Below are 23998 nucleotides of genomic sequence, written 5' to 3' on the forward strand. Positions count from 1 at the left end.
AATGGCAGCTTGGTTCTTCAGAGTTCAGAAAGTTCAGATTCAGAGCTCGCGATGTGCTGATGCGTGAGCAGATTGATTTACAATATTTTCTATACCAAATCAACTAATTTATGGTTTCTGAATTCACTCGCCAGTCAAATTGAGGACTACAGTGTACACACTGTAAAACGGCAGATGGAAGAAGGGCAGTAGATCAGAAGGTTTCCTTTCACCAGCCATCGATTTCTTATCCGACGGCTGCGGGAGCTCGCACACGTAGCCCATCACCCAAATATACACTGCCTTCTCTTCATCAGATTAAAAAAAGAGCGGAAAAAAATTCGGAAAAAGGGGGGAAAAGAACTCGGGCGAAAGCGATGCACAGTTGGACGCAGCGCCTGCTGGCCGCGGCAACAACGGCCGTCGTCCTCCTCGCCGCCGTCTGCGCAGCCGCCTCCGCGCTCGACGCCTTCCACGTCCCCGCCGTCCAAGCCCAAGCCCATGTATGGATCTCTTCCTCTCCTCGCTTGTTTAACTGTTCTGAACTTGGGGTGATCTGCGACTCGAACCCTTGACGCGGCGTAGGGTTTGGGGTGCGTTTCGTGGCGATTGGTGTGGGAAGCAGTAGATAACTGAGAGATTCTAGGATAATATTTGAAATCGTCGACTTATTAGATGGCATTGCCGACCTGATTGTGCCACACCTAGCTACATCAACTTTCTAGACACTGATTTCACTAGATAACATTTAGAAGCAAATAGTTTTCTGGCACAGTTGTAGAAAAGGCTATTGCGGCATTATTCACACCAATGTTTCTGTGTTCACATATGAATCTCCTTTTTGGGTCGCAATTCTGCATTCACGGCGGCATCGGGAAACATGGTCCAATTAACATTTGTGCTTATTGTGTTATCAATGTGCTTATGTATGTTATCTTGTAGGTTACAAAGATTAACCGGTTCCACAAACAGATCAATGGAAACAACAAGGTTTGTGCCTGTACTTTGCTACCTTATTCTTGTGCAGATCTAATTCCAATTCCAACAATATTTCCCAACTAGAAAGATTATGATTGAAGCAAGCTTCTTTCCTTACTAATGGGTTAGGTTTACAGATATCCAATCCACGGGTCAGTAGCAATCCTATATGAATAGAATATGAATAGAATAGCATACCAGAATATCTGCTATTTGAAAATTTGTTGTAGACTTATTTTGCTGTAGTTTAGCTCTCTTGTCATTGTAAAGATCTAGTTAAAAAGGAATAGCTTGATGATATTTCAGTTATTGTAGACCAAAAACTTAAATAAAGCAAAGTTCTTCCATTTTTCACATTGACAATTGCTGAAGTTTGCTATCTCAAAAGAAATTTAAAATAAAGATTTCTTCTTCTTTTCCTGGAAAACTGTATTAGACTCTAGAAACAGCAAATGTTTCTAGTTGAGAAGATGAGAAACTTTCTGCTGCAAAGACTAAATGATGCTTTTCCTTAACTGAACGTGACCCACTTTTTACTAGTTCCAATCACCTATCGAACAGAATCTGTCAAGTTCTGCTTGAATTCTACTGTATATCATATAGAATAATAAGCAAAATCATTGAAGATTTGCCCAGATAACATTATCTCATATATCAATTGACTCGTCTACATCATTGCAGTGATACATTACCCTGACACACGCTGCAATCAGATGCATCTCATATATATTGTACCACTCCAAATGACAATCTTGTAAATTTGTGTTTCAGGTGACACTGACCTTCAATTTATCTGCAAATTTGGAGTCAGTATTCACTTGGAACACAAAACAGGTGATGTTTTCATTTTGACGGGATGTGTAATACCAAGCTATGCTTTGAGTGTGTATAAGCTCGAAATCGAGCACTTTCTTTGTAGGCCTGCTAATAACAATATCTGTATATCACAACTAAAAATTGCTCACATGCCTAAGACATCTACTAACTGTTATTCTACATCAATGTCACCAATTTCTCATGCATATTCGAATATATTTACCAGAAATGTTTACAAATTGTGAAGCTCAGCACAAGCCATCACCCATCAGTAGATCAAAGTGCTCGTATGCTGGGCGGAGCATCATATTAGAAAGAAAGAAAAAGATCTTGTGGCATAACTGGTTGCGGTGCTATTACGAGAGCCTTTTCTTTCCAATTCATGAACACATAAGGATTAATATAATGTACTGGCAATATCTTTTATACTGAAAGTTGATGTGGCTAATGACACATAACAAAATGTATCTTTGTAAATGAACAAGTAAGGTAGACTTGAGGCAGCTCATAAAACATATTACCCAAGTTGCAGTGCTCATTCAGAAACACTGCCAAACCATCATTGCAACAATCACTTCATGCTTCTGCCTTTCTGAAACCAACTGGTACAACGTTGTTGTATGGATGGTTGCCCATGAACCACTGAATGTCAACATGTTTATTGATAATTGATCCATTATTGTGCTACCATCTACAGGCAGCCAAGTAACTGAGCTGCTTTCTTGATGCAGGTCTTTGTCTTTCTGACAGCTGAGTATGAAAACGCGAAAAATTCACTGAATCAGGTATGCTGGTATTGATGTTTTACCATGGCTAATGTACATCCTGCCTGTACGAGTATTTTCGAGGACAGATCTGGTTGGAATCAACGATTGCTTGAATCTTGAACTATTCCTTAGTTTGCTTGAATCTTGAAATCTTTGCTAATCACCTTAGGATAATCAGTAACTTGTATCTGGGCTTCCATCTTTGCGTATAGCAAAAAATCAGTAGCAATTAACAGTCACTATATTGTATCACGAAAATCAAGTAATGTATTGGTCTTCTTAGATTCTACTGTCTTTTTTATGAACACATGATTTTGCTGTCGAAGTTGGATAAAGTTCATTCCCTAAACCTCCTTATCATGAATGACAAGTGACAGTCATGTCTACATGCTTGCTTGGTACCTCACTATTGATTATCTGGACAGTAGCATCTTTGTTTAGGAGCATCTCTTTAGCTCCATTACTAATGTCTTTTATTAGTGGAAAGTATCCTATTTTTTGTTATATGCTGACAGTTGATACATTACTAATAGCTTGTGCTAGACATTGTGATAAATCTTGCACGCATATTTAGTTTGCTGTCATTCCTTTTGCTAAAAAGTAAAATTTCTATTGAATTATTTCAACAAGTGTTTTCTGAAGCTATTTAGTTTATTTTTGGGCATTCTGAAGCTATTTAGTTCAATATATATGATGAAGCCCTCTGCTTTGTATTCGAATGGTTGATGGATCCATGCTTATGTTCAAATTATTCTGCTCTTCAGATTTCGTTATGGGACTATATTATACCAGACAAGGAACATGCAAATCTGCAGGTAGTGGCGAAGAGCAAGTATCCTCTGATCGACCAGGTAAAGTGCCCCCCCCCCCCCCCCCCCCCCCCCTGGCTGGGTACTGCATTGCAACTGTGTGCTGATCGCTAAGTTTTTCTTGACAATCATATGCAATTCCTCACATCAGGGAAGCAGTCTGCGCGGGAAGAAAGTCCAGTTTGTTCTCCACTGGTACGTTATGCCCAATGCCGGCGCCATGATCCAAGATCGGATGGCGCTCTCGGAGTTCAAGCTGCCTGACGCCTATACCTCTTGAAAGAAAAGGTCACTGATCTGGGAAGAATCCTCTAATGAACATCCTCCTAATCTGCATCCGCAGTTGGCTGCCAAACGAACGTATATCTGATTCATAGTAAGCGCTGACTGTTGGGTTTGAACTATTTTGGACATATTGGATCAAAGGATATCGCTTATGTTTTATTCATTCGTGCTCGATCGAGCAGGGATGCACACACACATATATAGGTACATAAATGCGGTTTATTGATGGCGTTTAACGTGGAGGAGGATAGAAATTCGTGGGCTCAGCAACCTGTGTTGAGCTCAGGTCTGTTCGGTTGGACTTATAAGCTGACTGAAAAGCTGAAACGGCTAATTTGTTGCGAGAGAAAAATGCTGTTCGGTGGCTGATAAGCTGAAGCGAACAGAGCCAATTGCACGGTGGGCTGCGGATGGGATGCCGAGGAAGGTGTCGGTGCACTGGAACTTCTTGACGGGTGCTTCTTGACGACCTTGCAGACGGGGTCGCACTTGCTGACGACGTCGTCGCAGGTGTAGAGCCCCGAGAAGAAGTTGCACTTGGTGCAGCACCCGAGCTTGCCGCCGTTGGTCTCCATGTTGCCCTTGCTCTCACCCACCGCCGCTGCATCAACGCAATTGCATCCACATCAGTTTCACTTTTCACCTCCTGTGCAGTAACAAGCTTTCTAGCTACACGTTTCGTTGCAATTTGGATAAGGTTTTTTGGCGATTCCTCTTGTTTTTTTTGTTGAAAAGGAGGATTCCTCTTGTTTTGGAGTGAGCGTATTGCCATATACATCCAAGGTCCCGGGTGGCATGGCGGACCCATGCTAGCCTGGGTGTGTTTGGGCATAGCAAGTGGGAATGTGGGATGGCAGTGAGTGGTGTAGCCCAATACGGCAAGATCTGCAAGCCTATCTGCTTGACGGGGACTTGAGCAGATCTGGTGACGGTCTTGCCAAGGAGAAATGGTGAGGATAATCTCTCACTTTCTGACTTCGTCCCTTCGCTCTAGTACAATGCATCAGGTCAGAAAATTAAGGTCCTGATCAAATAGCCAAGTACTGAGATTGAAGTGTGTGCCGTGGTTACTCGATTATTTATGGTGTATATAGTGGAAGTCATTTGCCGGATCCAATTTTCAGAAATGGCACGCGTGTAATTCGATAGTAATTTTGCGGTGCTAATCTGGCTATTTCCCATGACGGAGCATGCATGCCAGTATTTATATGAGCAATTGATCCTGCTTGTTTCCCATGACTACATTGTACAAAATACTATTCGGGTATCATGGACCAAACAGCACTGCCCTATCACAGAACACAGATTGATTGATGAACATATAGACTTACAGAGTGACAGCAGTGAGCGGCCAAGACAATGCACGTACCGTTTTCCTTGGCCACAGCCGCAAAGCTAGATTCCCATGACGAGAACGGCCTGGAGAACCAGGATCACCAACGTGCTGCTCTTCATCTTTGCCACTCGTGTCGTGTGTAAGACGTTTTACGCACAGCCCTCTGCTTACAGAATGCTTTGTGTTGTTGTTGCTGGCCAAAGAATGGTAGAGCATCTCTTATATAGGCGACGAGACACGGAAGCACGGCATGTCACCAATTCACCATGTCTCTGATCGAATATCTTTCGGGAGGCAATGGGGCACCTGTTAGGCGGCTAAGCTAGCTGTGGAAGGGATGCGTCTGCAATTCTGCATCCTTTAATGCTGGTCCTACCGTCCTCGTCAGCATGCTCCAAAACGCACATCAGTGACACCTACGATTGTTGTCGCCATATACATTCTCTGGTGTGTGGCGAGTGGCGACTCACAGCACTGGTTAGCACTCGTGGAATGCAGTATCAGTAGGTGGTTAACTTTCTTATGAGATACTGTAGTAGGTTAAAAGTAGCTGTAAGATGAAGGGTTAGGGTACTTGTTCTTAGCATTATGTATACGATACATTGTAATTATAGTGCAGATAGAAATGTTGCATGGACGTCAGGCATACGGATTGATCGACGAAAGATACCCAAATGACCATTTTGTTGAAGCCTACCCGTGACTACGGCAGCAAAGCCACAATAATCAATCCCCGGCTTGCCATGCAAAAGTGAGTGTTTCCATCTCTTCGCTTGACAGGAAAGTTAAACGGAAGTTGTTAGGTTTACCTCCACTGAGTTCATGTATATCCATTGTGTGTACAGGCTGTGCAGGCGTGTGTGAAGCCAGACAGGGGCGGATACAGATGCACAGGGGGGCTCCAGCCCCCCTACCGGCTCACAGCCCATGGAGCCCCCCTGGTCCTCCCAGCAATTTTCGATCAAAGATTAAGGAGAGGAAGAAGAAGAAAAAGAGAAGGAAGGAGAGAGAGGAAGGAGAGAAGGAAGAAGAAGAAAGATGGGGTGGATGAAGCCCCCTTAGCTTCTATGGCTGCGTTCGCCACTGAAGCCAAATATGAAGTAAAATATGCATGTGGGACCTTACCATTTCCATACCGCCCTTGTTTACTTCCCCAAATTGGGACCTCCCAACTTGGGAGTTACTGTTTAGCCTGAATTTGGGCATTTCCACCCTGCTGTTGCTCCCAATTTCAGCAACTTTGGAGTTCACTGTTTGAGCATTTAAACCCCAGCACATCTATGCATGGCCCATGCATGCACTCATGCAAAAAACGCATGAACAGCACAGGGGGAGAAGACAGTCGCATTTTCCAGAGCAAACATTCAACAAAAATATCTCAAGTACATCAACAAATTATTACAGTCACAACACCGTTCCAAATTATTACAGTCACAACCGGTTACAGTAACAAGACCGAAAACTGTTACATGGTCTGACAAAGTACTTCAACAATGACATGTCCTCAATCACAAATTATTCAAGACCTAGCAAACAAATGTGCAGCAAGCATGTCTCGGAATGCATTCATGCTTGACATGTCCGCGCTCTGTGGCGCAGGAATTGTATGTGGCTGATCCTGAGTGCCTTCAACAGGCACAAAATTGATGTTGTTGTCTACTATACCAAAGTGACTATCAAAGTCACCATTAATCCTAATAAAATTGTGCAACGCCATGCATGCACATATTATCATTGTCTGTGTTTTAGGTGGATAGGCCGGGATGTCCAACAATATGCGCCACTTCATTTTCAACACTCCAAACGCCCTTTCAATCACATTTCTAAGGGATGAATGTGCGAAGTTGAATATCTCCTTCATACCTTGTGGTTCGGGCGCGTTTTGGAAGTCTTGGATGTGATACTTGGCCTGCCGGTACGGAGCCAGGAAGCCGGTTCGGTTTGCGTACCCCGAGTCCACCAAGTAGTATTTGTCTATATGAAGAGGACATACCTGTAAGTTTATGATACTGCAATTAGAAAACAGTAATGAGTGGGAAACAGGGCTGTGTACCTCTAGGTGGCATTGGGAAGTGGTCTCTGTAAGTTGACATTGCATCGTCAAACACCCTCATGTCATGAACCGAACCCGGCCACCCAGCAAGGACAAAAGTAAAGACCATATCAAAGTCACAGGCAGCCATGACATTCTGGGTTGTCTTGCCCTTCCTACACATGTGCTGCATAAACTTTCCACTAGGCACAACAACAGGGATGTGAGTGCCATCTATTGCTCCTATGCAACCCTTGAATTCAGGGTAGAACCGATTGTTTTGCAGCCTAGGATGCAATGTTGTAAAGTGTGGGTCACGAGGTTTAATTATGTCGGCAGATAAGTCTACTAGACTATTGAGGACTTTGTAAAATAGTCTATGAACAGTGGCTAGTGATCTCTCGAATCTATCCTCTGCTTGCCTAACTGATTGCGGTGCCCCACATATCCAAAGGAACAATCCTAGAGCCTCAATAGTGCTGGTTCTGTTAGATGTTGTAAGACCGTACTGAGATGTCAACAAATCATGTAGGCTATGAAACATGTGTGGGGTCATCCTAAACATATTGTAGCAGGCTGAATCATTGTCAAGCTTGTTAAGTACCCATTGCTCCCCACTCAAGGCTGGATTCCTATAAGGCCGCCTATTGCAATAGTTGTCTACATGAGTACCAGAGGCATACATACCGTGTTGAGACGCCTGCTGCAACCACGCGTCCAACCCGGCCTTGTAAAGTTCCAGCACTTCGTCCAATTCATCTTCTGAACTTTCATCTTCGTAGTCTTCATCTAGGAAGGCAAGACGTACCAAGGCTTCATCACGAGCTACTGCTGCTTGAAGAGCAGCAGTTCAAGCAGCTTCACCTTGGACGGCTTCATCTTGTGCAGCTTGACCTTGTGACCCATCATCTTCTGTAGCATCAGAAGGTTCAACATCCTGGGTATTGGAAACAAGACAGGCACAGTCAGTTCAATTCAGTTTGTATCAACATTACTACAGCCCCCTACCTCCATTCAAACTCTCATTCATGTCACACAGAGGCAATCATTTTCAGGAATAATAATAAACATTTCTAAAGGAAAGAACCATTCTTGTAATTAAACATGTGCTGACATAGTTCGTCATAGTTCATCATCACAGCTTAAATAATTAGGACAACAACATAAATGACCTACACGCCATGACCATCACACACAAAAGACAGGCCATCATGCCAACAGTACTAAAGGGACAGTAACTAAACAATGCATGGATGTTAGGGTCTGGTATTAGACCGTAGGAGCATTTTGCTTGATCATGGATAGCCTTGCTTCATCTGGTGCAACTATGAAGACCGTACGTAGATCTTCATCCTTGCAGATCTTTACCACACCCTGCCATAGATTTGCGTCCATGAGGTGCACTCCAAGCGCTTTTGCTGCATCTGTAACTTGTTTAATTTCTTCTTTCCGAGCACGCCTTTCTTCTTTCTCATCTTGCTTTGTTTGTTGCAGCTGGGCCAGCACAGCGTCCCTTGATTGGTCCTGATGTGCGTGCCTAGCCGCTCTATCTTGTTTCCTCTTCTCCAGTACCTCATCAATGCCCTGCTTTATGTTATCGACCACCGCCCTTTCCACTACAGGTCCCAATCTCTGGCTGCGAGGTGTGCTGCCCTTGTTCTTCTTGGGGTTTGTACCTGTGCTGCGCAAGCTGCTGGTGCTCCTCTTGCTCCCAGTGCTAACAGGGGTCGCACAGCTCCGAGGGGTGCCACCGTCAGCTTCAGCGTCGTCGTCCTCGCCGCTGGAGATGAAGCTAATCTGCCGGTTGACTCCGGGAACAAAGGAGGTCTCTCCAGTCACTGCAACCCCACTGAACATCCGGTCCAAAAGGTCAATGTACGGTGGCCATCCGTCCTTCAACTCATACCAGTTAGCGTGCCCCTGCAATGCATATACATCGCACATAAACTCCTGAAGGTAGTACACATATGTTCTAATTACACAATGAGGCTTTGACTCATCATTTACCTCTGTCTTACCCTCCCACCACGAGTCAGACGCAACAACAGAGCCATCTTCCCTGTGCCCCAAGCCTGTGCACTTGGTGCGAAGATGGTTGATGAATGTCCACATCTGCCTCAAACATCTGTACTTGTAACCAAACTGCTCGCTGGTTCTAAACTTCCCTGTGGCCTCGAGGAACTTATCCCTAACATCTATCCAGCCCCATTTGGTCATGTTACCGTTCTTGCAGGTACCCAAGTCAATCTGCTGGCAGTAAAGCTCACAGAACAAATGAGTGTCCTCTTTGGTCCACTTGGCTCTGGTTCGCTCAGTCTGTGCACAATGTAATTGAAACAGCAATGCATGAAACAGCAATGCAATCTATGCACAATGTAAGCAAACCAGGAATGCATGAACTCGTATGACAGTAACCATAACTATCCTACACACATGACTGTCCTACACATTTCATGCAAACCAGTTGAACAGATAATGGAAGGCAAGAGGGGGTGAGGCAGCAAGTACCGAAGTGTTGTCGGCCTCAACTGCTGCAGCGGCGCCTCCACGCCGGGAACCGCGGCCCGTGCCTGCAGCTCGCCGTTGGCGACGCCCGGGAGCCGCGCCCTGACCACCGCTACCGGAAGCCTCTCTGCGGGGACGGGGGGCCCGGCTGCTGCCCCCTGCTGCGCCATGGTGGCCGGACCGAAGGATGCCTTCGTAGTCGTCCATGTGCGCCCACCCGGAGGAGGAGTTGAGGTTGAGGCCCGACATGCCCAGGTGGCTTGGGGTGGGCACGGTGGACGACGGCATGTGCTGCGGCCCGGAGGAGTAGGGGTTGTACGCTCCGGTCCCTGAGCCCGGCGGCGCAAGGGAGAAGAAGGTCCTTGTGCGGTGGCCGCCATCGAGGTCGGGGGCGTTGCCGAAGTCCACCCCCGAAGAATCGCCGTATCCCCCGCCGTGGTAGGCGGCGGGGTTGCCGGAACCTCCGGCGCCCAAGCCCGCGGCGACTCTGGATCCGCCGGAGAGGAAGGGCGCGGGGACTCTGGATCAACCGGCGTTGAATGCCCCGGGGTACCCGGACCCGCCCGGGTACCCCTCGGAGCCGGTCCCGTCGCCGTTGAAGTCGTCCATCGCCGCGGACCGGGTCAAGAACGGTGGATCCGGGACAGGGCGCGGTGGATCTGACGGAGAACGTCCTAGATCTGGTGCTGCAGTGGTCTATTCGAGCGCAGGCGGCGAGGTGAGCGGCGGGGGCGACGGAGCGTGGCGGGGGAGGGGGACAGCGGCCGGGTCTGGGGGAGCGGCGGGGGAGAGGGAGAGCGGCGGGGGAGCGGAAAGCGGCGCAGGGGTAGAGGGAGAGGGAGTGGGGGCGGTGCTAGGGTTCTGCGCGCGGCCGGTGGTAATACAGGTCTCGAAGTTTGGGCCGAAATCGGGACTTCCAGAGGCCGAATTTGGACCCAACTTTGGAAGCCCGTTTACTTGCAAACTCCCAAAAGGTGGCCCTTTTACTGTGCAAACGCCAATTCGGGCCACAAGTAAACAAGGGCCAACACAGAGATCGGCAGGCGACCAGGTGAGATGAAACCTGAAAGCATTCTGTGGCAGCAGGAGGCGGGAAGCAAGGGCACTGAAAATAACCAGAGCAAGCTAGCAGCAGCAAGTCCCCTCTTGCACGTTCTGTTGCAGATTTGTGCCTCTCCAACCAGTCATCTCATATGTGCAGCAACAGTTTGTTTGTACGCCCTGTCTCGCTTAAGCACCCCTGCCCCGCTCCCCTGCCATCATCACGTGGACTACGCGCGTCACCTGTGACTGATTGGGCGTACGGTTGTTTGGCACAATCCCATGATTAATCGATCGCTAATGCTAACTGGCACGGGGATAGGCATCAGATAGCATCGCACGTCTCTTCCGTAAGCGGTAAGCATCTCCTTTGCGTGAAGCAAGGTTCTTTCTGGTTTGGCCTCGCCGCCTCTCGCCACATCACTAACCGATTAATCATGCATGTTGCCATTGGAGTCAAAGCGTTCTGCTGTTGCTCGTGGACGCGTCCAGTCCAGCGCGCGTGGCTATTGCAACAGGGAAATCGTTGTCGATGCCACTGTAGCCAGCCATCTATCGTTTCTTAATTTGCAGGCGCGTCGAGGTCATGACCATAATTTTTTTTTAAAAAAATAGATCAACCTTTGGAGGGGCTAGGTGACTTTTTATTAAGAAAAAGAAATAGTCACCCAAATTCAACCTAGAGGGGACAATTCAAACCTTCCACTCTAATCGGTTGAGCTGGGCTTACTTCCTATAACCATACAATTTTAAAAATCATATAATTTGGCATTACAAGATTTATATTTTTTTAGATTCACCATGAGAAATGCTTTCATAATATATAACTTGTATGCTGTTAAACTAGATGATTGTTAATGAATCAATGGGCAAAGATAGAAATTTTTGATTTGGGGTAAAACTAAAACAACAATTATTGTGAGTATGTCTATACTTCTGTTTGCCAAGCTGGATTTCCTAGATTTTTCAAGTTTGTATTCAGTACACGTTTTTTTCAAAAAGAAATTAAGTATACGTTTTCAGTAAAAACTGAGGAAACTCATCCCCCAATAAACAAAAAAAAGTTGCCCGAAAGTGAATTTAGGTTCTTAAACCTTTTAAGGTCCCTCATGTTTCACTTTTTTGCTTTTCAACATCGAGGAGGAGATTAGAAACTTCATAGGATCTTTACTCGTTGTATTAATATTAGTTACTCCCATTCCCATAAAAAAATATTAGTTACTCCCTCCGTGTTAAAATGTACGATTTTTTAGTTTTTGTCCTAAGAGCAAGGCTAATAATTTATAGCCAGCTCATATAATGACTTGGCTATTAAACTGGCTAAGAAGAGGGTTGTATTAATACTATGCAATTACTCAATGCTTGCATGTGCATATCATCAAATATGATCTGCATCTTTGTGGCCATCCATGAAACAACACAATATGAAGACCATCAGATAAGCAATCCGGCCATAAAAACATTCCAAAACAGATGCTGCGCACGCTCACTTAGAAATCAATTAATCCACGCACATGCACAAACTGATCAATGAGGGACCCTGATGCTGCGCAGGCTAATAAACTGAGATCGGGGGATTGATTAATCAGCTCGGAGATGAGCCAGCCATACCCTGGTGCTGTAGCCCAATGAGCCATGGCGCGGAGGAGTTCTCCACGGCTTGCGGTGCACACGACGGACACCAGGCGGCGGGTCCAAACATGGCCAGCGGCAGAACGGGCTAATCCCTCGGGGGCGAAGGGGCCTGAACCCTTGGTGCCGGCGCGTGCGGTTGATTTGGTGAGCGGGGAGTTGATTTTGTGGGAGGCAAAGGGGGATTTGGCGGGAGGAAGAAGAAGGAGAGCGGGAGGCGGCGGGATGGCGCACGGGATCGCGAGGAGGAGGACGCGCCTGTGGAAGTCGCCCGCAACGGGCTGGGAACGGGCGTTTCCTTCCAGGGGCCCGTGATTCAGCCAGGCGACTCACATCAGACGCCCGCCTGGTTCTCTCTCCTCTCCTCTCACTCCTCTACCTGGGATTTTGCTGACATGAACATCTATTTAGCCTGCTGACTGTACATTACTCTAAGTGGAACTCCTCTAAATTTGACCAAGTTTGTAAGAAATATATTAACACCTCTCAAATTAAATAAATACACTATCAAAACATATTTTATCTCGTATGCTAACCTAAAGTTCTGCCGATGTCCGTCACAAGGAAATAGAGAAAATTTAATTTTCTAAACATAACTCGCAGTGCCCGTTGCATCACTTTTATTTATTGCAAACAACAGCTTATTGTTCGCGGGCATCGTCAAGAACAAGCACACGTACAAGAACATACCACACAAACTCACAACACTGAACACACATCACACAATGATAATCATACGTTCGTGTAGGCGCCACATGACCTCGGCCATTTCGCTAGAGATCGAGTGTCCCAAGGGAAATTCCAGCGCATGCTTGAATAATGCTCATCTAGCACTTTGGTCCGCACATGCCGAGGAAGGTGTCGGTGCACTTGAACTTCTTGCCGGAGTAGGTCTTCACGGCGACGCACTTCTTGCAGACGGGGTCGCAGTCCTTCTTTACGTCGTCGCAGGTGTAGAGCCCCGAGAAGGAGAAGTTGCAGTTGGTGCAGCACTTGAGCTGACCCGGGTTGATGTCGATGGCCTTGCTCTCTCCCACGGCTGCATTACATTATTCAGTCGATCATGTGTCATCGCCAACAACATAGCTCAAATTCAGATCAATCAATCAAGGAACGAAGAACATATACCATTTTCTTTTGCTACGGCTGCGAAGATCCCCATGACCAGAGCGGCCTGGAGGCACAGGAGCACCAGGAGCGTGCTGCTCTTCATGGTCGCTTCGTTCAGCTGTTTCCTGTTAGAAGCTCAAGCTCTTGTGTTCTACTGGTAGCTTGTTGTGTTGCCAATAGCAGGTGGAGGAGCTCTACTTATATAGGCATCCAGATATGAACAAGTCGTTGCGCCACCGGTAGTCCGGCAATAGCATTTGTTTCTTGAGAAAATTCCCCGTGTGAAACTGAAAGATTGATCAATTCCCTATTTAACATCTGAAATTTTAATCTTCTTTATTTGACACTCGCTTCAAGTTTCCGTGTGATTCACCAACTGACACAGTTACGTTTGATAGGAAAAGACCAAAATACCCCTATTTGCATTACCGCACGGCAGCCATCAGCGGCGCGGGTGCTCGGTTGGAGCTCAACGGCTGCCCGCTCTCGCCGGCCGCGCCCGCAGATGGGACGCTTCGTTAGGTCGCCAGGGACTCGTACGCGAGCGCCGGCCGGTCGCCGCAGCTGATGATGCGTACGCAGGTGGCTTTCGGCTTCTTTTGCGCCGGGAGCCATGCGCACAAAGCCACCTTCTCCCTGAAGGCCTGAACTATCCCCCTCTCAGCCTCTCACTAGCGAACAAGCAACTGAGCTCCACCAATACAACGCCTCCTGCAATTCTTTCTCTGTTCTTTTCTCTACCGCAAGAGGAAGCAAGCAGCAACATCCGCACCACCTCCCAGTCTCCACGATTCATGCAATCATGCCACACACAAACCTCCAAGAGATAGCGGCAGATGCTCTCATCCCTCCTCAATCCAAGCAGCCCCAGGTCCAATTTCCCCTTGCGCCGATTCCCAATCCAAGCAGACAGGGAGCAGCAGGCAGGCGGAGCCGGCTCATGGTGGTGCCATGGCATCCTAGCTTGATTTGGTGGGGATCTCGACGAGCTGGGGACGGGATCGACGGCGGTGGCGGGTGTCACTAACTCATCCCGGGGAAATAAGATGTGCTTTGGAGCCGGAAGCAGGCCCGACTGCCCGTGCCCATGTCCCGACCGTGGATGTTGGCGTGCGTTTGGTTTTGGGACCATGCGGGTTGGGTTGGAGCCAACCCAGTTTTCTGGGTTGGAGTGAATCCAGTTCTTGTTTGGTTGCAGGGATGGGTTGGACCCAGTTTTTTGTTTGATTATGGGATAAAGTGGGTTGGAGTGGTTCCATCTCTTGTTTGGTTGGAGGATGAGGATTTGACAATGAATATGCTCACCTTCTTGGTGAGATTACCCTAGCTGCCATACCAATTCATCAACAATATAGACATCAACCTGCTACTGCTCACATTCTAGCACTGTTATTCTCTTGTGAAAAATTGCCGTTAATTTTAATACATGGTACTGCTTAATTTAAAAATAATATAATATCAGGGGCTTCTTAACAGGATTTGATGCTCATTTGCTTTCTGCTTATAAACACATATGATATAAATCATCTGAAAAGAAGAAAGATATTCCAAATGATGGATGAAAATAACAACATATACCAAGTTAAAGCCTTACATACATACACCAAAAGTTCATCAATCTTGAGCAACGTTAATGGCCAGTTCAAGCCTTACATATACCAAGTTCAAGGCAATACAATATCAGCCATCAAGTTGAAGCTTACATAATATAAATTCAGAGCTTAGACACTAATTCATGATCAAGTTTTAACAAAAGAAACATCCTACTCATTGAAATCACTCTTACATTCCAGGGAACTTCTCAGCGATGAACATTGTGACCCAATTTAACTTGTGCTCGAATGGCAAGTTATAGAAAGCTTTGCCAATGTGAGGATTGCTCACCAAATGAGCATAGTAGAAAGATATGTGTGCTGAATTAAAACCAGGAAGTTGGTTCAAGACATCAAATAGGTCAGGTGGCAGCTCATTATCAGGTTTAGCTACCATTTTTATGGCAGCGGCAAGGTTCTCACCTACACTTTTGAAGGCGGCAACCAGCCCATCCTCCTCCATTTCAACTATCTTGGACTTCTTACTAGGTCTACTAGCAGAAGACGTTGCCCCTTGAGTGGTATGCCCCTCACTTGGACCATGCCCAGTAACCTCATCCCCCTCTTCTTGACTTTCACCCTCATCATCCTCTCTACCTAGAGGTGCACTTGAGTCTTTTGCAAAATTTCCAGTAGCCATTGTATTGCCAAATATTGCCGTCATCTCTCTATAGTGCAAGAGGGGCTTGTTCAAGTACTCAGCATCAGACTTGTGATCCTAGAAAAGATGGAAAAATATGTTAATATAATCTAACACTTGTGAATGAATCAAGAACTAAGCAAAAGACAGTAAGGTTACATGGACATGGCCGTTGTAGTGCTCCTCATCTAGTGTAATCATGCAGTTTTCTTCATCAAAGAGGGCACCACTCAACTTCTTCAATCTATTTATCTTTGCATACCTTTTCTGCCATGTTTTCAAATGATTCTTAACTTGCTCACCAGTGATTCTTGTGGTGAACTTCTCATTGATAACCCTAGCACAACCATTAAAAAGGTGCTTCTTAAATCCCTTTGATGTCTTCAAACCAGCAGCCACCAAATCATTTAGGTGAGAGAGCATTAAAGCAGACATTGCTGATGTCCACGTAGCATGCCCACTAGTCCCACCACACCCTTCAGCTACTTCCTCCATTGTTCTGCCACACAAAAACACAATCAGCACGAAAATGTAGCCAAAATCAGCACCAAGATATAACCACAATGTATATTATCACCAGTTCAAAAACATCACCAACATGTATCCACAATGTACATTATGACCAATACAAAATCAGCACCAACATGTAGCCAAAATACACATTACCATCACAAATTACATAAAATTCAGCAAGCAACATGTTCATACAAATATTATTCAACATCAACAAATAAAGGTTTAATATGTTATACAACCGAAAGAAATTCAAGTTTGATACAAATATTAGTTAACATTGTTGTTTTGACGGTTTGCCCACATCTGATCTGCTATCTGCTGCCTGAAATTAACCATGGCAGCATGCTCATTTGCTTGGCCAATGCGTGTGGAAGCATGGTTGTAGCTTGCCGAATTAGTATCCTCTGTGAAGAACTCATCACGCCCATCTTGTATGACCCAATTGTGAATAATGCAACAAGCACAAACAATATCTACTTGTGTTGGAAAAGGAAAGAATGGTGTAGCATCATCAAGAATTTTGAATCTCCTCTTTAGTGCCCCAAATGCTCTCTCTACTGTGACACGTAGTGATGAGTGCCTAAGGTTGAACAATTCCTTCTCATTTTGCAGTGGATTACTTCCCCATTCGTTTAAGTGGTACCGAACTCCACGAAAGGGGGGCAAAAATCCTGGTTTGGCTCCATATCCAGCATCGACTAGGTAGAATTTTCCTATCATTTGATATACAGTTTGGTCATAATACTACAGACTGAAATGTGTATATAAAAGTTGAGAGTTTACTACTCTATTACCTTGTGGGACACGAAGGCCATTCTCACGTTCTAAAGCATCATGTAAAACTAGAGCATCATGTGCAGCCCCTTCCCAACCAGCCAACACATAGGTGAACTGTAGATCAAAATCTACAGCTGCCATTACATTTTGTGTGCAAAAGGATTTCCTACCGCGAAAGGCATGCTCAATATTCTTAGGAACAGATGCTCTTACATGAGTACCATCAATAGCTCCAATACAGTCCTAATTTTTTCAAAAAGGTAAAAATTAGGGACCATATGATGTTAGATTAATAGAAAAGTCAAAACAAAATAGGGATAAGCCTCACACCTTAAAGTAAGGATCCCATCTGTTGTCCCCTGCAATTTTGCTTGGAGTGTCCAAAGACGGGGGCCTAATTAGTTCCCCTCGCAGCTCTCCAATAGCACGGAGTACTTTGTTGAAATAGCGGCTAACTGTTTCCCCCGATCTATCAAAATTAGTTCCAACTAACCTATTCCTAAGGTTATGTCCCACTGTATTTAGAAACATACCCACCTGCTGCTCAACACACAAGTGACATGTATCTTGAAGCAAACCACGTTCTCTAAAAAGATTGCAAAATCGAAAAAACTTGCCTCTATTCAGTCTTAACATGTTCAAGCAAGTTGTGTCATCCTTCCAAATTTTATTATTTAGATAATCTACTCTCATCCTATCCCTTGCCTCCATAGGCCCATAGGTAATACCAACCCTTCTGGCACATCGTTTACGTTTTCTAGATTGAATAATCACCGCCATCATTGACAACAACATGTATGCAGCAGTAGCACAAGTTACAATCTTGGTCCTCTTATCCATCTACAATACAACAATAAAAGAAACACTTGTTCTTAGAGGCAATTGAACCAGGATGTCATGCTACTGGACTATTTATTCAATTCAATCCATAATACTATCAACCAGTACCATTCAAGTCAATTCAATAAATATGAACCAACATAAACATGGTGGTGTACGGTTTCAACCTTTGAGAGAAGGAGACGCGGCGCCGGCGGATGGTACGGGCGGCGACGCTTGGCAGATCCGGCGCTTGGCTCCGGTGGCGAAGCTTCACAGGGGCGGCAGCAAGCTAGGGGCGCGGCGGCGTCGGTCAGGGGCGGCGTCGGTCAGGGGGCCGCCCGCCACGGACGCCAGCGGACGGCGCCGGTCAGGGGCCGCCGGCCACCACGGAGGACAGGGGACCGGAGCCGGTCACGGGCCGCCGCCCGCCAAGGATGCCAGGGGAGCGGCGCCGGTCAGGGGCGGAGCCGCATCGGAGGGGCGGCGGCCCGTGACCGCTCCGGACCTGGCTTGGGGCGGCGCCGGAAGGGGACGGGGGCGCGGCGGCGGAAGGGGTCGGGGGCGCGGTGGCGGAAGGGGTCGGGGGCGGATCTGAGGGGTGGCGGAGCGGATCAGTCCCCGGCGGTGGATCTCAGGGACGACGGCGGCTGAGGACGTCAGGGCGCGGCGGCGGACGTCACGGGCGCGGCGGACGTCACGGCCGGAGGCGGATCTGAAGGGCGGCGACGGTCAGGGGCGGCGGAGGGCAGGCCATCCCGATTTTTAGGGGCGGTGGCGGCGAGATCAAGGGAGAAGGTGAGGGGAAGAGGGGCGGTGGATGGGGGCTGGCGCGGCGTCTGCTACGGGCGGCGGCGATGGTGGGTGAGGCGGCGGATGGGGGCGCCGGCGGAGGAGGTCAGGGCGGCGGGGTTGGAGCCGGGCGGTGCTCTGGCGTTGGGCTCGGGGGTGAGAGGAAGTGCGGTGAGAGGAGACGCGTGAGAAGAACTGGGTCGAAACGACCCGTTGGTTTTGGAGGAATCCCTTGGACCCGGATCTAATGGGAATATTCCCATGTGGGTTCGACCCAACCCAGTTCTCTTTTGAACCAAACGTGGGACGAAGGGGGTCCGACCCGTTCCGACCCGTTCCGACCCAGTAACCAAACACACGGTTGAGGTGTAGGTCGGGTGGGGAAAGAGGAGGGCCGGGGGAAAGAGAGAAAATGCCGAGGGGATGATCAGCGGATGGATAAGGTCCAAAAGATAGGGGTATTTTGATATGTCAAATTTAACGGTGTCAGTCGGGAATCTCACAGCAGTGTCAAAAGGCAAGAAACTTAGGAGCCGGTGTCAATAGAATGTTAAAAGGGTCTTTTTGAAACTGCTTCGCTTCAGAAAAAACAGTTTCACTCCACCAACTTCACCTTCCTTCAGCTCCACTCCATCAAATCCACAAAAATATGGAGCCGTAACGCCTGTTTGGCAAATGAAAGGACTCTAGCTCTAGGAACATGATATTTTTATGTGCATTGTCTATTATACCCTGTATTGTAGGGTAAAATTGTAGGACCCACGCGTCAGTGACTCATCTTTTTTTTAATTCCCCTCCAACCTCTTCTCTCCCACGCTCCTCTCTTCCTCCAACTCGTGGCGGCGGTGCACCCGTGCCAAGGCCCCGCTCCCCCAGCTCGCGGTGATAGCGCCATATTGCCTCGAGCGGCGGGGGAGCCCAAGTTCCATGCGGCGGCAGCGGCGGCTAGGGAGCTTGAGCTTTGGGTGGCGGCGGCTAAGGAGCCTGAGCTCCAGGCGGCCGCGGCAGGGGACCTCTCTCCAGCAAGGCCATGCTTGTTCAAGGCCTTGCTGGAGAGGAGCGGGGCAAGTGCAGCGGGTGAAATTGAGCGGGGAGAAGCAGAGCAAGGGCCGCGCTCGGTTCTTGGGGGCGAGGAAGGAGGCGGAGAGGAGCGTGAACTCAGTGCGGAGCTGGTCGCCGTGACGAATCAAGGCCGTCCGCCTGGAGCTCGGGCTCCCCCCGCCGCCTGGAGCTTGGGCTCCCCCTTCCCTTGCCGCCCGGAGCTCTAGCCCACTCTGAGCCTGCGAGCTCGGGCTTCCCGCGTCGCCTGGAGCTCGGCGCGAAGGCACTTGTAGTCCGGGTTGTTCCCGTCCTGGCCACCCTTCCACGGTAGCGCCTCGATCTTGCGCCACATGGCCGTGTCGGCGCCACCGACGGTGCTCCTGGTGCCGACGCGCACGGCCTCCTCAGTCTGGAGCTGGATGCCGAACTCGAGCGCCTTCCTGAGTGGCCGCGGTGTGTGTGAGCGCAGCGGCAACGGGGGGCGTGGCGAGTAGTGGGGAGAGTGAGCGCACGACGTGCACGAGTGAGGAGGCGAGCAAGAAGGAGAGCGAGAAGAGCACGAGCAGCAGGATGAGGAGAACGACGCCGAGGACGAGGAAGGGGGTGACAGGAGAAAGGAAGGGGGCGATAGGAAACTGTTTTGTTTTGCGAACCGGTATCTTGTGTAACCGGTGGTATGGTGGGTAATTACCCTCCAACTCCAAGAGAAGGTTTGAAACTGGAGTTTTCGGAGCACCCCTTGAGGTGCTCAAAAAACCTTGGAGTTGGCCCCTAGATCCACCTTTTTTCTAAAGTTGGTGCCAGTGGAGCTGGAGGTGTTTGGTAAGATGAATCTAGAGTGGAGCTCTGGAGTTGGTGCTAGTGGAGCTGGAGGTGTTTGGCAAGATGAATCTAGAGTGGAGCTGCAAAACTTGGAGCGGATTAGTCCCAAACACGCTCTAAGTAGGGAATTGATCTATCTTCTGGTGTCACACATGAAATTTTCTTTTATTTCTTTTGGGGGTGGATGTTTCATGTATGTTAGTTAGATGTATGTTAGTTAGGCAAAACTTTGACCCATGGCTGCCGATCACAAGTGCATCCTAGTCAGCTCACGAGGTCCAAAATGGACGGAAGTGATGACGGTTATCATACCAGTAGCATAGTTTAACTATGGCTACACAGAGCTTGATTTGGTATACAGTAGTAATAGACTTGACCGTTCGTGCATAAATACAGATCACAAATAGCTGTGATTTTTTTTTTAAAAAACCAGCAGAGCCGCATGTTATATTGAAGAAGAGATCCGTGCAGCACTGTACAAAAGGGAAAACCTAGAGCTGCAAAATGGAATGGGTACATGTTTGCAATGGTAGGAATAAAGCTGTGCTTGGCTCACGACCACAGGTCGCCACGCCACAACCTGTGGCGAGAGAAATTGGCGCCACAACTTGTGATGTGGCTGGCAAGCAGACAACCCCTAAACTATTACTGTTGGAATTAAAGGCATTTTCCAGTTAATTTTAATTTGAAATATTAAATAAGACATGACATATTTGATAGCAAAGACATGAGCTTGATCCTTTATGTATATAGCGATAAACATAAAGCATGCCATGAAAAACAAATAATGAACTAGCAAGTTCAGAGAAAGTACCCTGTGGCGGGACCAGTTCCAGAGGAACCGAATACGCCGTTATCCGACATTATTAGTCGAGCCTGTTCGATGTAGTCGATCAAAAGGTGATGCCGTGCAGATGTGCCTTCAAGAAGTAGAGGTGTGCAACATAGCTCCACCTTATAAGTTGGTTAGGGACCCTCTCAACTTCCAAGGTGGTTTTATTCCAAATGTAACTACCACCATGTGCATGGGCCTTGGGATTTAATTGATTAAATGATTAATAGGCCATGCTGATGCGCTCCCAAAAACTTGATCGCCCTTCTACTCCTCGGGTGCAGAGTCTCAAGCAAAGGGCGTAGCTTTGGAGGCCTGCTCTTCTGGCATGTTCCCTGTGCACACAGGTCGCCGGAACGGAGAAGTAAAATGCAACGCATCAGTTTTAGATAGCTCTGGTAGTAGTTGTAGCACACGGAAGACTGAGAAGGAGTGCCGCTCTTATAGTGCACAAAAAACCTTTGGTTGTCTAGGTTCAACACCATTATTCGGCTGCCATCAAATGGTTAATTACTACTAATCCCAACCATCAATAGGCAACCATTACTAGTCATTTGTTGTTAGTTTTTTAATCCACATCAGTTACTAGTCACTAAACACAACGTCAGTTACTAGTTATCAACTAGTGGTTAAAAACTGCAAAACCATACCAAGCCCAGCCCACACATCACGTCTATCCGTCCAGCCGATTGCGTCGCGTCGCGTCACGTCACGGCGCGGCTCGGCTTGGCAAGGCTCGACGAGGCGAGGTGAGCGAGCGTGCACGCGTGTGGCATCCTGGTATCCCTCTTTCAACTTCTCAACAGGTGCAGCATGGCTCCACCTTATAAGTTGGTTAGGGACTCTCTCAACTTCTAAGGTGGTTTTATTCCAAATGTAACTACCACCATGTGCATGGGCCTTGGGATTTAATTGATTAAATTATTAATAGGCCATCGAGGCCCATTTAATCTAACAATCCCACTAAATTCCAAGGCACATGTTCAGTTCCACTGCTGTTTAATATATCGGCTTTTCGATGGAGACCTATTTAAGGTTGAACATCCACCTAGAGCAAAAGCTACATTTGTTCACAACTGAACAATGGACTATGCCTTGAATTGCCAGTTTTGTGCGAACAAGTTTCACTTAACTCCTTAACCAATACTAGGCTGCAAAATGCATCCCCTCTGGTTGAAGCATATAAGTCATACTTTTGGACCTTTCATGAGTCTCTAGAGGTTACCCAATCTCATAGACTGTGAATAGCAATCAAACTCATATAGGTGTGCTCCTTAAAAGATGTTTCTGCAGGTAAACATCTTTGCTTGAAAACAAGCCACTTGGATCACATTAAGGTGTTAACCAACCTGCCATGCAGAAAAGGAGAGAATGCATCTCCAACGGGATGGGTTTGTATAAAAGTACTCTCCTTCTCAGTTAGTCAATAGTTTGTTTCACCATCCTAATTCACAAGATCTTTGATCAAATAGGATAGGTAACCGCTATGACATAACTCTCATGTGGGTCTTAATCCCATCTCCCTCGATGCCTCATCAATCACATTTCGTGAAAGACCTTTAGTAAAAGGATCCACCAGATTTTTAGCAGTCTAGATATAGTCCAATGCTATCACTCCAGAGTTTCTCATTTTCCTAACAGACTTCAGCCGCCTTTTTTTATGCCTTGACGACTGCATGTTGTCTCGTGAATTATTTACCCCAACAATCACATTTTGCTTATCACAATTCATTAGGATAGCCGGTATAGGTTTCTCAACCATAGGTAAATCCATCAAGAGATCATGAAGCCATTTAGCCTCAACTGTTGTGGTATCCAGTGCTGTGAGTTATGCTTCCATTGTTGACCTCGCTAAGATGGTCTGCTTGCAAGACCTCCAAGAAATAGTGCCACCTCTAAGTGTGAACACATATCCAATAGTGGCTTTTATCTCATCAGCATTTGATATCAAGTTTGAGTCACTGTAGCCTTCCAGTTGTAACACCCCAGGTGTTAAGTTAGGGTTAAACAACTTCACTTAAGCAAAATGAGCATCATAGCATTGCATCAATTTCTTTTCTTGTTAAGAAAATGGGGTTTTCAAATTTTTGTTGGTTGTTCTCCCGACTCGAGTTTTGATTCTGAGGTTTGTCCAAAATCGTGACCCCACCTGTCATCCGCCCTTCTTTCTGCCTTCTTTGGAATCCTCTATTAGGACCGATGCGTTCTGCCTGATGGACGCCACACCGCACATCATTCCGCCCAGCGTCGAAAGTCAGCGCTCGCGTGACTGAAATCGCACGCCGTTCCGCCTCGTCCCATCGCCAACCACTCCATCGCCCACGCCTCTGCACGCCACTACTCTTCCACTGTAGCGCTGACCCCGCCCCGCACACGCCTGACACCGCCGTGGACTGCCAGAGCAAATGGGTAACCATTCCCCGTAAATAGTTCCCGCCCGAGCAGGCCTCGCTCTTCTGCTCCCATTCACCTCTCCACTCTTCCTCGGCCAAGAGCTAGAACAAGCAAGCTAAACAAACTCTTCTTCCACCAGCTATGCTCAAAAACTCTGTTCAAAACTTCCGATTCACCATCACCCCCACCTCGCCGACACTCCCAGTTAGTCTCCAACCTCACTGAACGCAGCCAGAGTTTCTGGAGCCAAGAAGAGAAGTGTTGATGGTGCCATCACCCTCGCGTTCCACCCTTTCCAACCCCTTCTTCTCCAAAATAGAGTCTTTGAAGAAGCTCTCATTAAGGCATTGCATTTTCTGAGTTTTTCGGGTAGTCGAGAGTCCCACGACGGCACCTGTGTGCAAGCACCACCGGACGTGTGTACTCCGAGTAGTTTTGGGGCCACGAGTAGTCGGAGGAGTGTGTTTGAGTTGTTTCAAGGCC

At 47.3% G+C, this 23998-nt stretch overlaps 5 protein-coding genes and 1 pseudogene across 5 annotated transcripts; 1 reads left to right on the plus strand and 5 right to left on the minus strand.

Moving 5' to 3' along the window:
• The first annotated feature begins 287 nt into the window (after nucleotides 1-287).
• On the plus strand, nucleotides 288-3797 carry LOC117857028 (signal peptidase complex subunit 3). The gene is made up of 6 exons (XM_034739497.2): nucleotides 288-482; nucleotides 922-969; nucleotides 1729-1791; nucleotides 2505-2558; nucleotides 3305-3391; nucleotides 3501-3797. Exons 1-6 carry the CDS (start codon nucleotides 357-359, stop codon nucleotides 3627-3629), a joined length of 507 nt encoding a protein of 168 aa, XP_034595388.1. The 5' UTR covers nucleotides 288-356; the 3' UTR covers nucleotides 3630-3797.
• Nucleotides 3765-5315, minus strand: LOC140222992 (Bowman-Birk type wound-induced proteinase inhibitor WIP1-like; annotated as a pseudogene).
• Nucleotides 5316-6333: 1018 nt separating this feature from the next.
• LOC117857026 (uncharacterized) lies at nucleotides 6334-9509 on the minus strand. The gene is made up of 2 exons (XM_072294261.1): nucleotides 7024-9509; nucleotides 6334-6944 (listed from the first exon to the last, which is right to left on the minus strand). The coding sequence occupies exon 1, from the start codon at nucleotides 9217-9219 to the stop codon at nucleotides 8272-8274; it is 948 nt and encodes a 315-aa protein (XP_072150362.1). The 5' UTR covers nucleotides 9220-9509; the 3' UTR covers nucleotides 6334-6944; nucleotides 7024-8271.
• A 3264-nt stretch (nucleotides 9510-12773) lies between these two features.
• Nucleotides 12774-13473, minus strand: LOC117857029 (Bowman-Birk type wound-induced proteinase inhibitor WIP1). Its single transcript, XM_034739498.2, has 2 exons — nucleotides 13309-13473; nucleotides 12774-13219 (listed from the first exon to the last, which is right to left on the minus strand). Exons 1-2 carry the CDS (start codon nucleotides 13391-13393, stop codon nucleotides 13008-13010), a joined length of 297 nt encoding a protein of 98 aa, XP_034595389.1. The 5' UTR covers nucleotides 13394-13473; the 3' UTR covers nucleotides 12774-13007.
• A 1599-nt stretch (nucleotides 13474-15072) lies between these two features.
• LOC117856168 (uncharacterized) lies at nucleotides 15073-16017 on the minus strand. The gene is made up of 2 exons (XM_034738597.2): nucleotides 15682-16017; nucleotides 15073-15600 (listed from the first exon to the last, which is right to left on the minus strand). The coding sequence occupies exons 1-2, from the start codon at nucleotides 16015-16017 to the stop codon at nucleotides 15073-15075; spliced, it is 864 nt and encodes a 287-aa protein (XP_034594488.2).
• Nucleotides 16018-16286: 269 nt separating this feature from the next.
• Nucleotides 16287-17688, minus strand: LOC140222963 (protein ALP1-like). The gene is made up of 3 exons (XM_072294181.1): nucleotides 17146-17688; nucleotides 16833-17058; nucleotides 16287-16751 (listed from the first exon to the last, which is right to left on the minus strand). Exons 1-3 carry the CDS (start codon nucleotides 17653-17655, stop codon nucleotides 16306-16308), a joined length of 1182 nt encoding a protein of 393 aa, XP_072150282.1. The 5' UTR covers nucleotides 17656-17688; the 3' UTR covers nucleotides 16287-16305.
• Between the last annotated feature and the right edge of the window lie 6310 nt (nucleotides 17689-23998).

This window comes from Setaria viridis, chromosome 5 (assembly GCF_005286985.2).
Source record: "Setaria viridis chromosome 5, Setaria_viridis_v4.0, whole genome shotgun sequence".
In the NCBI taxonomy this organism is placed as follows: Eukaryota; Viridiplantae; Streptophyta; class Magnoliopsida; order Poales; family Poaceae; genus Setaria; species Setaria viridis.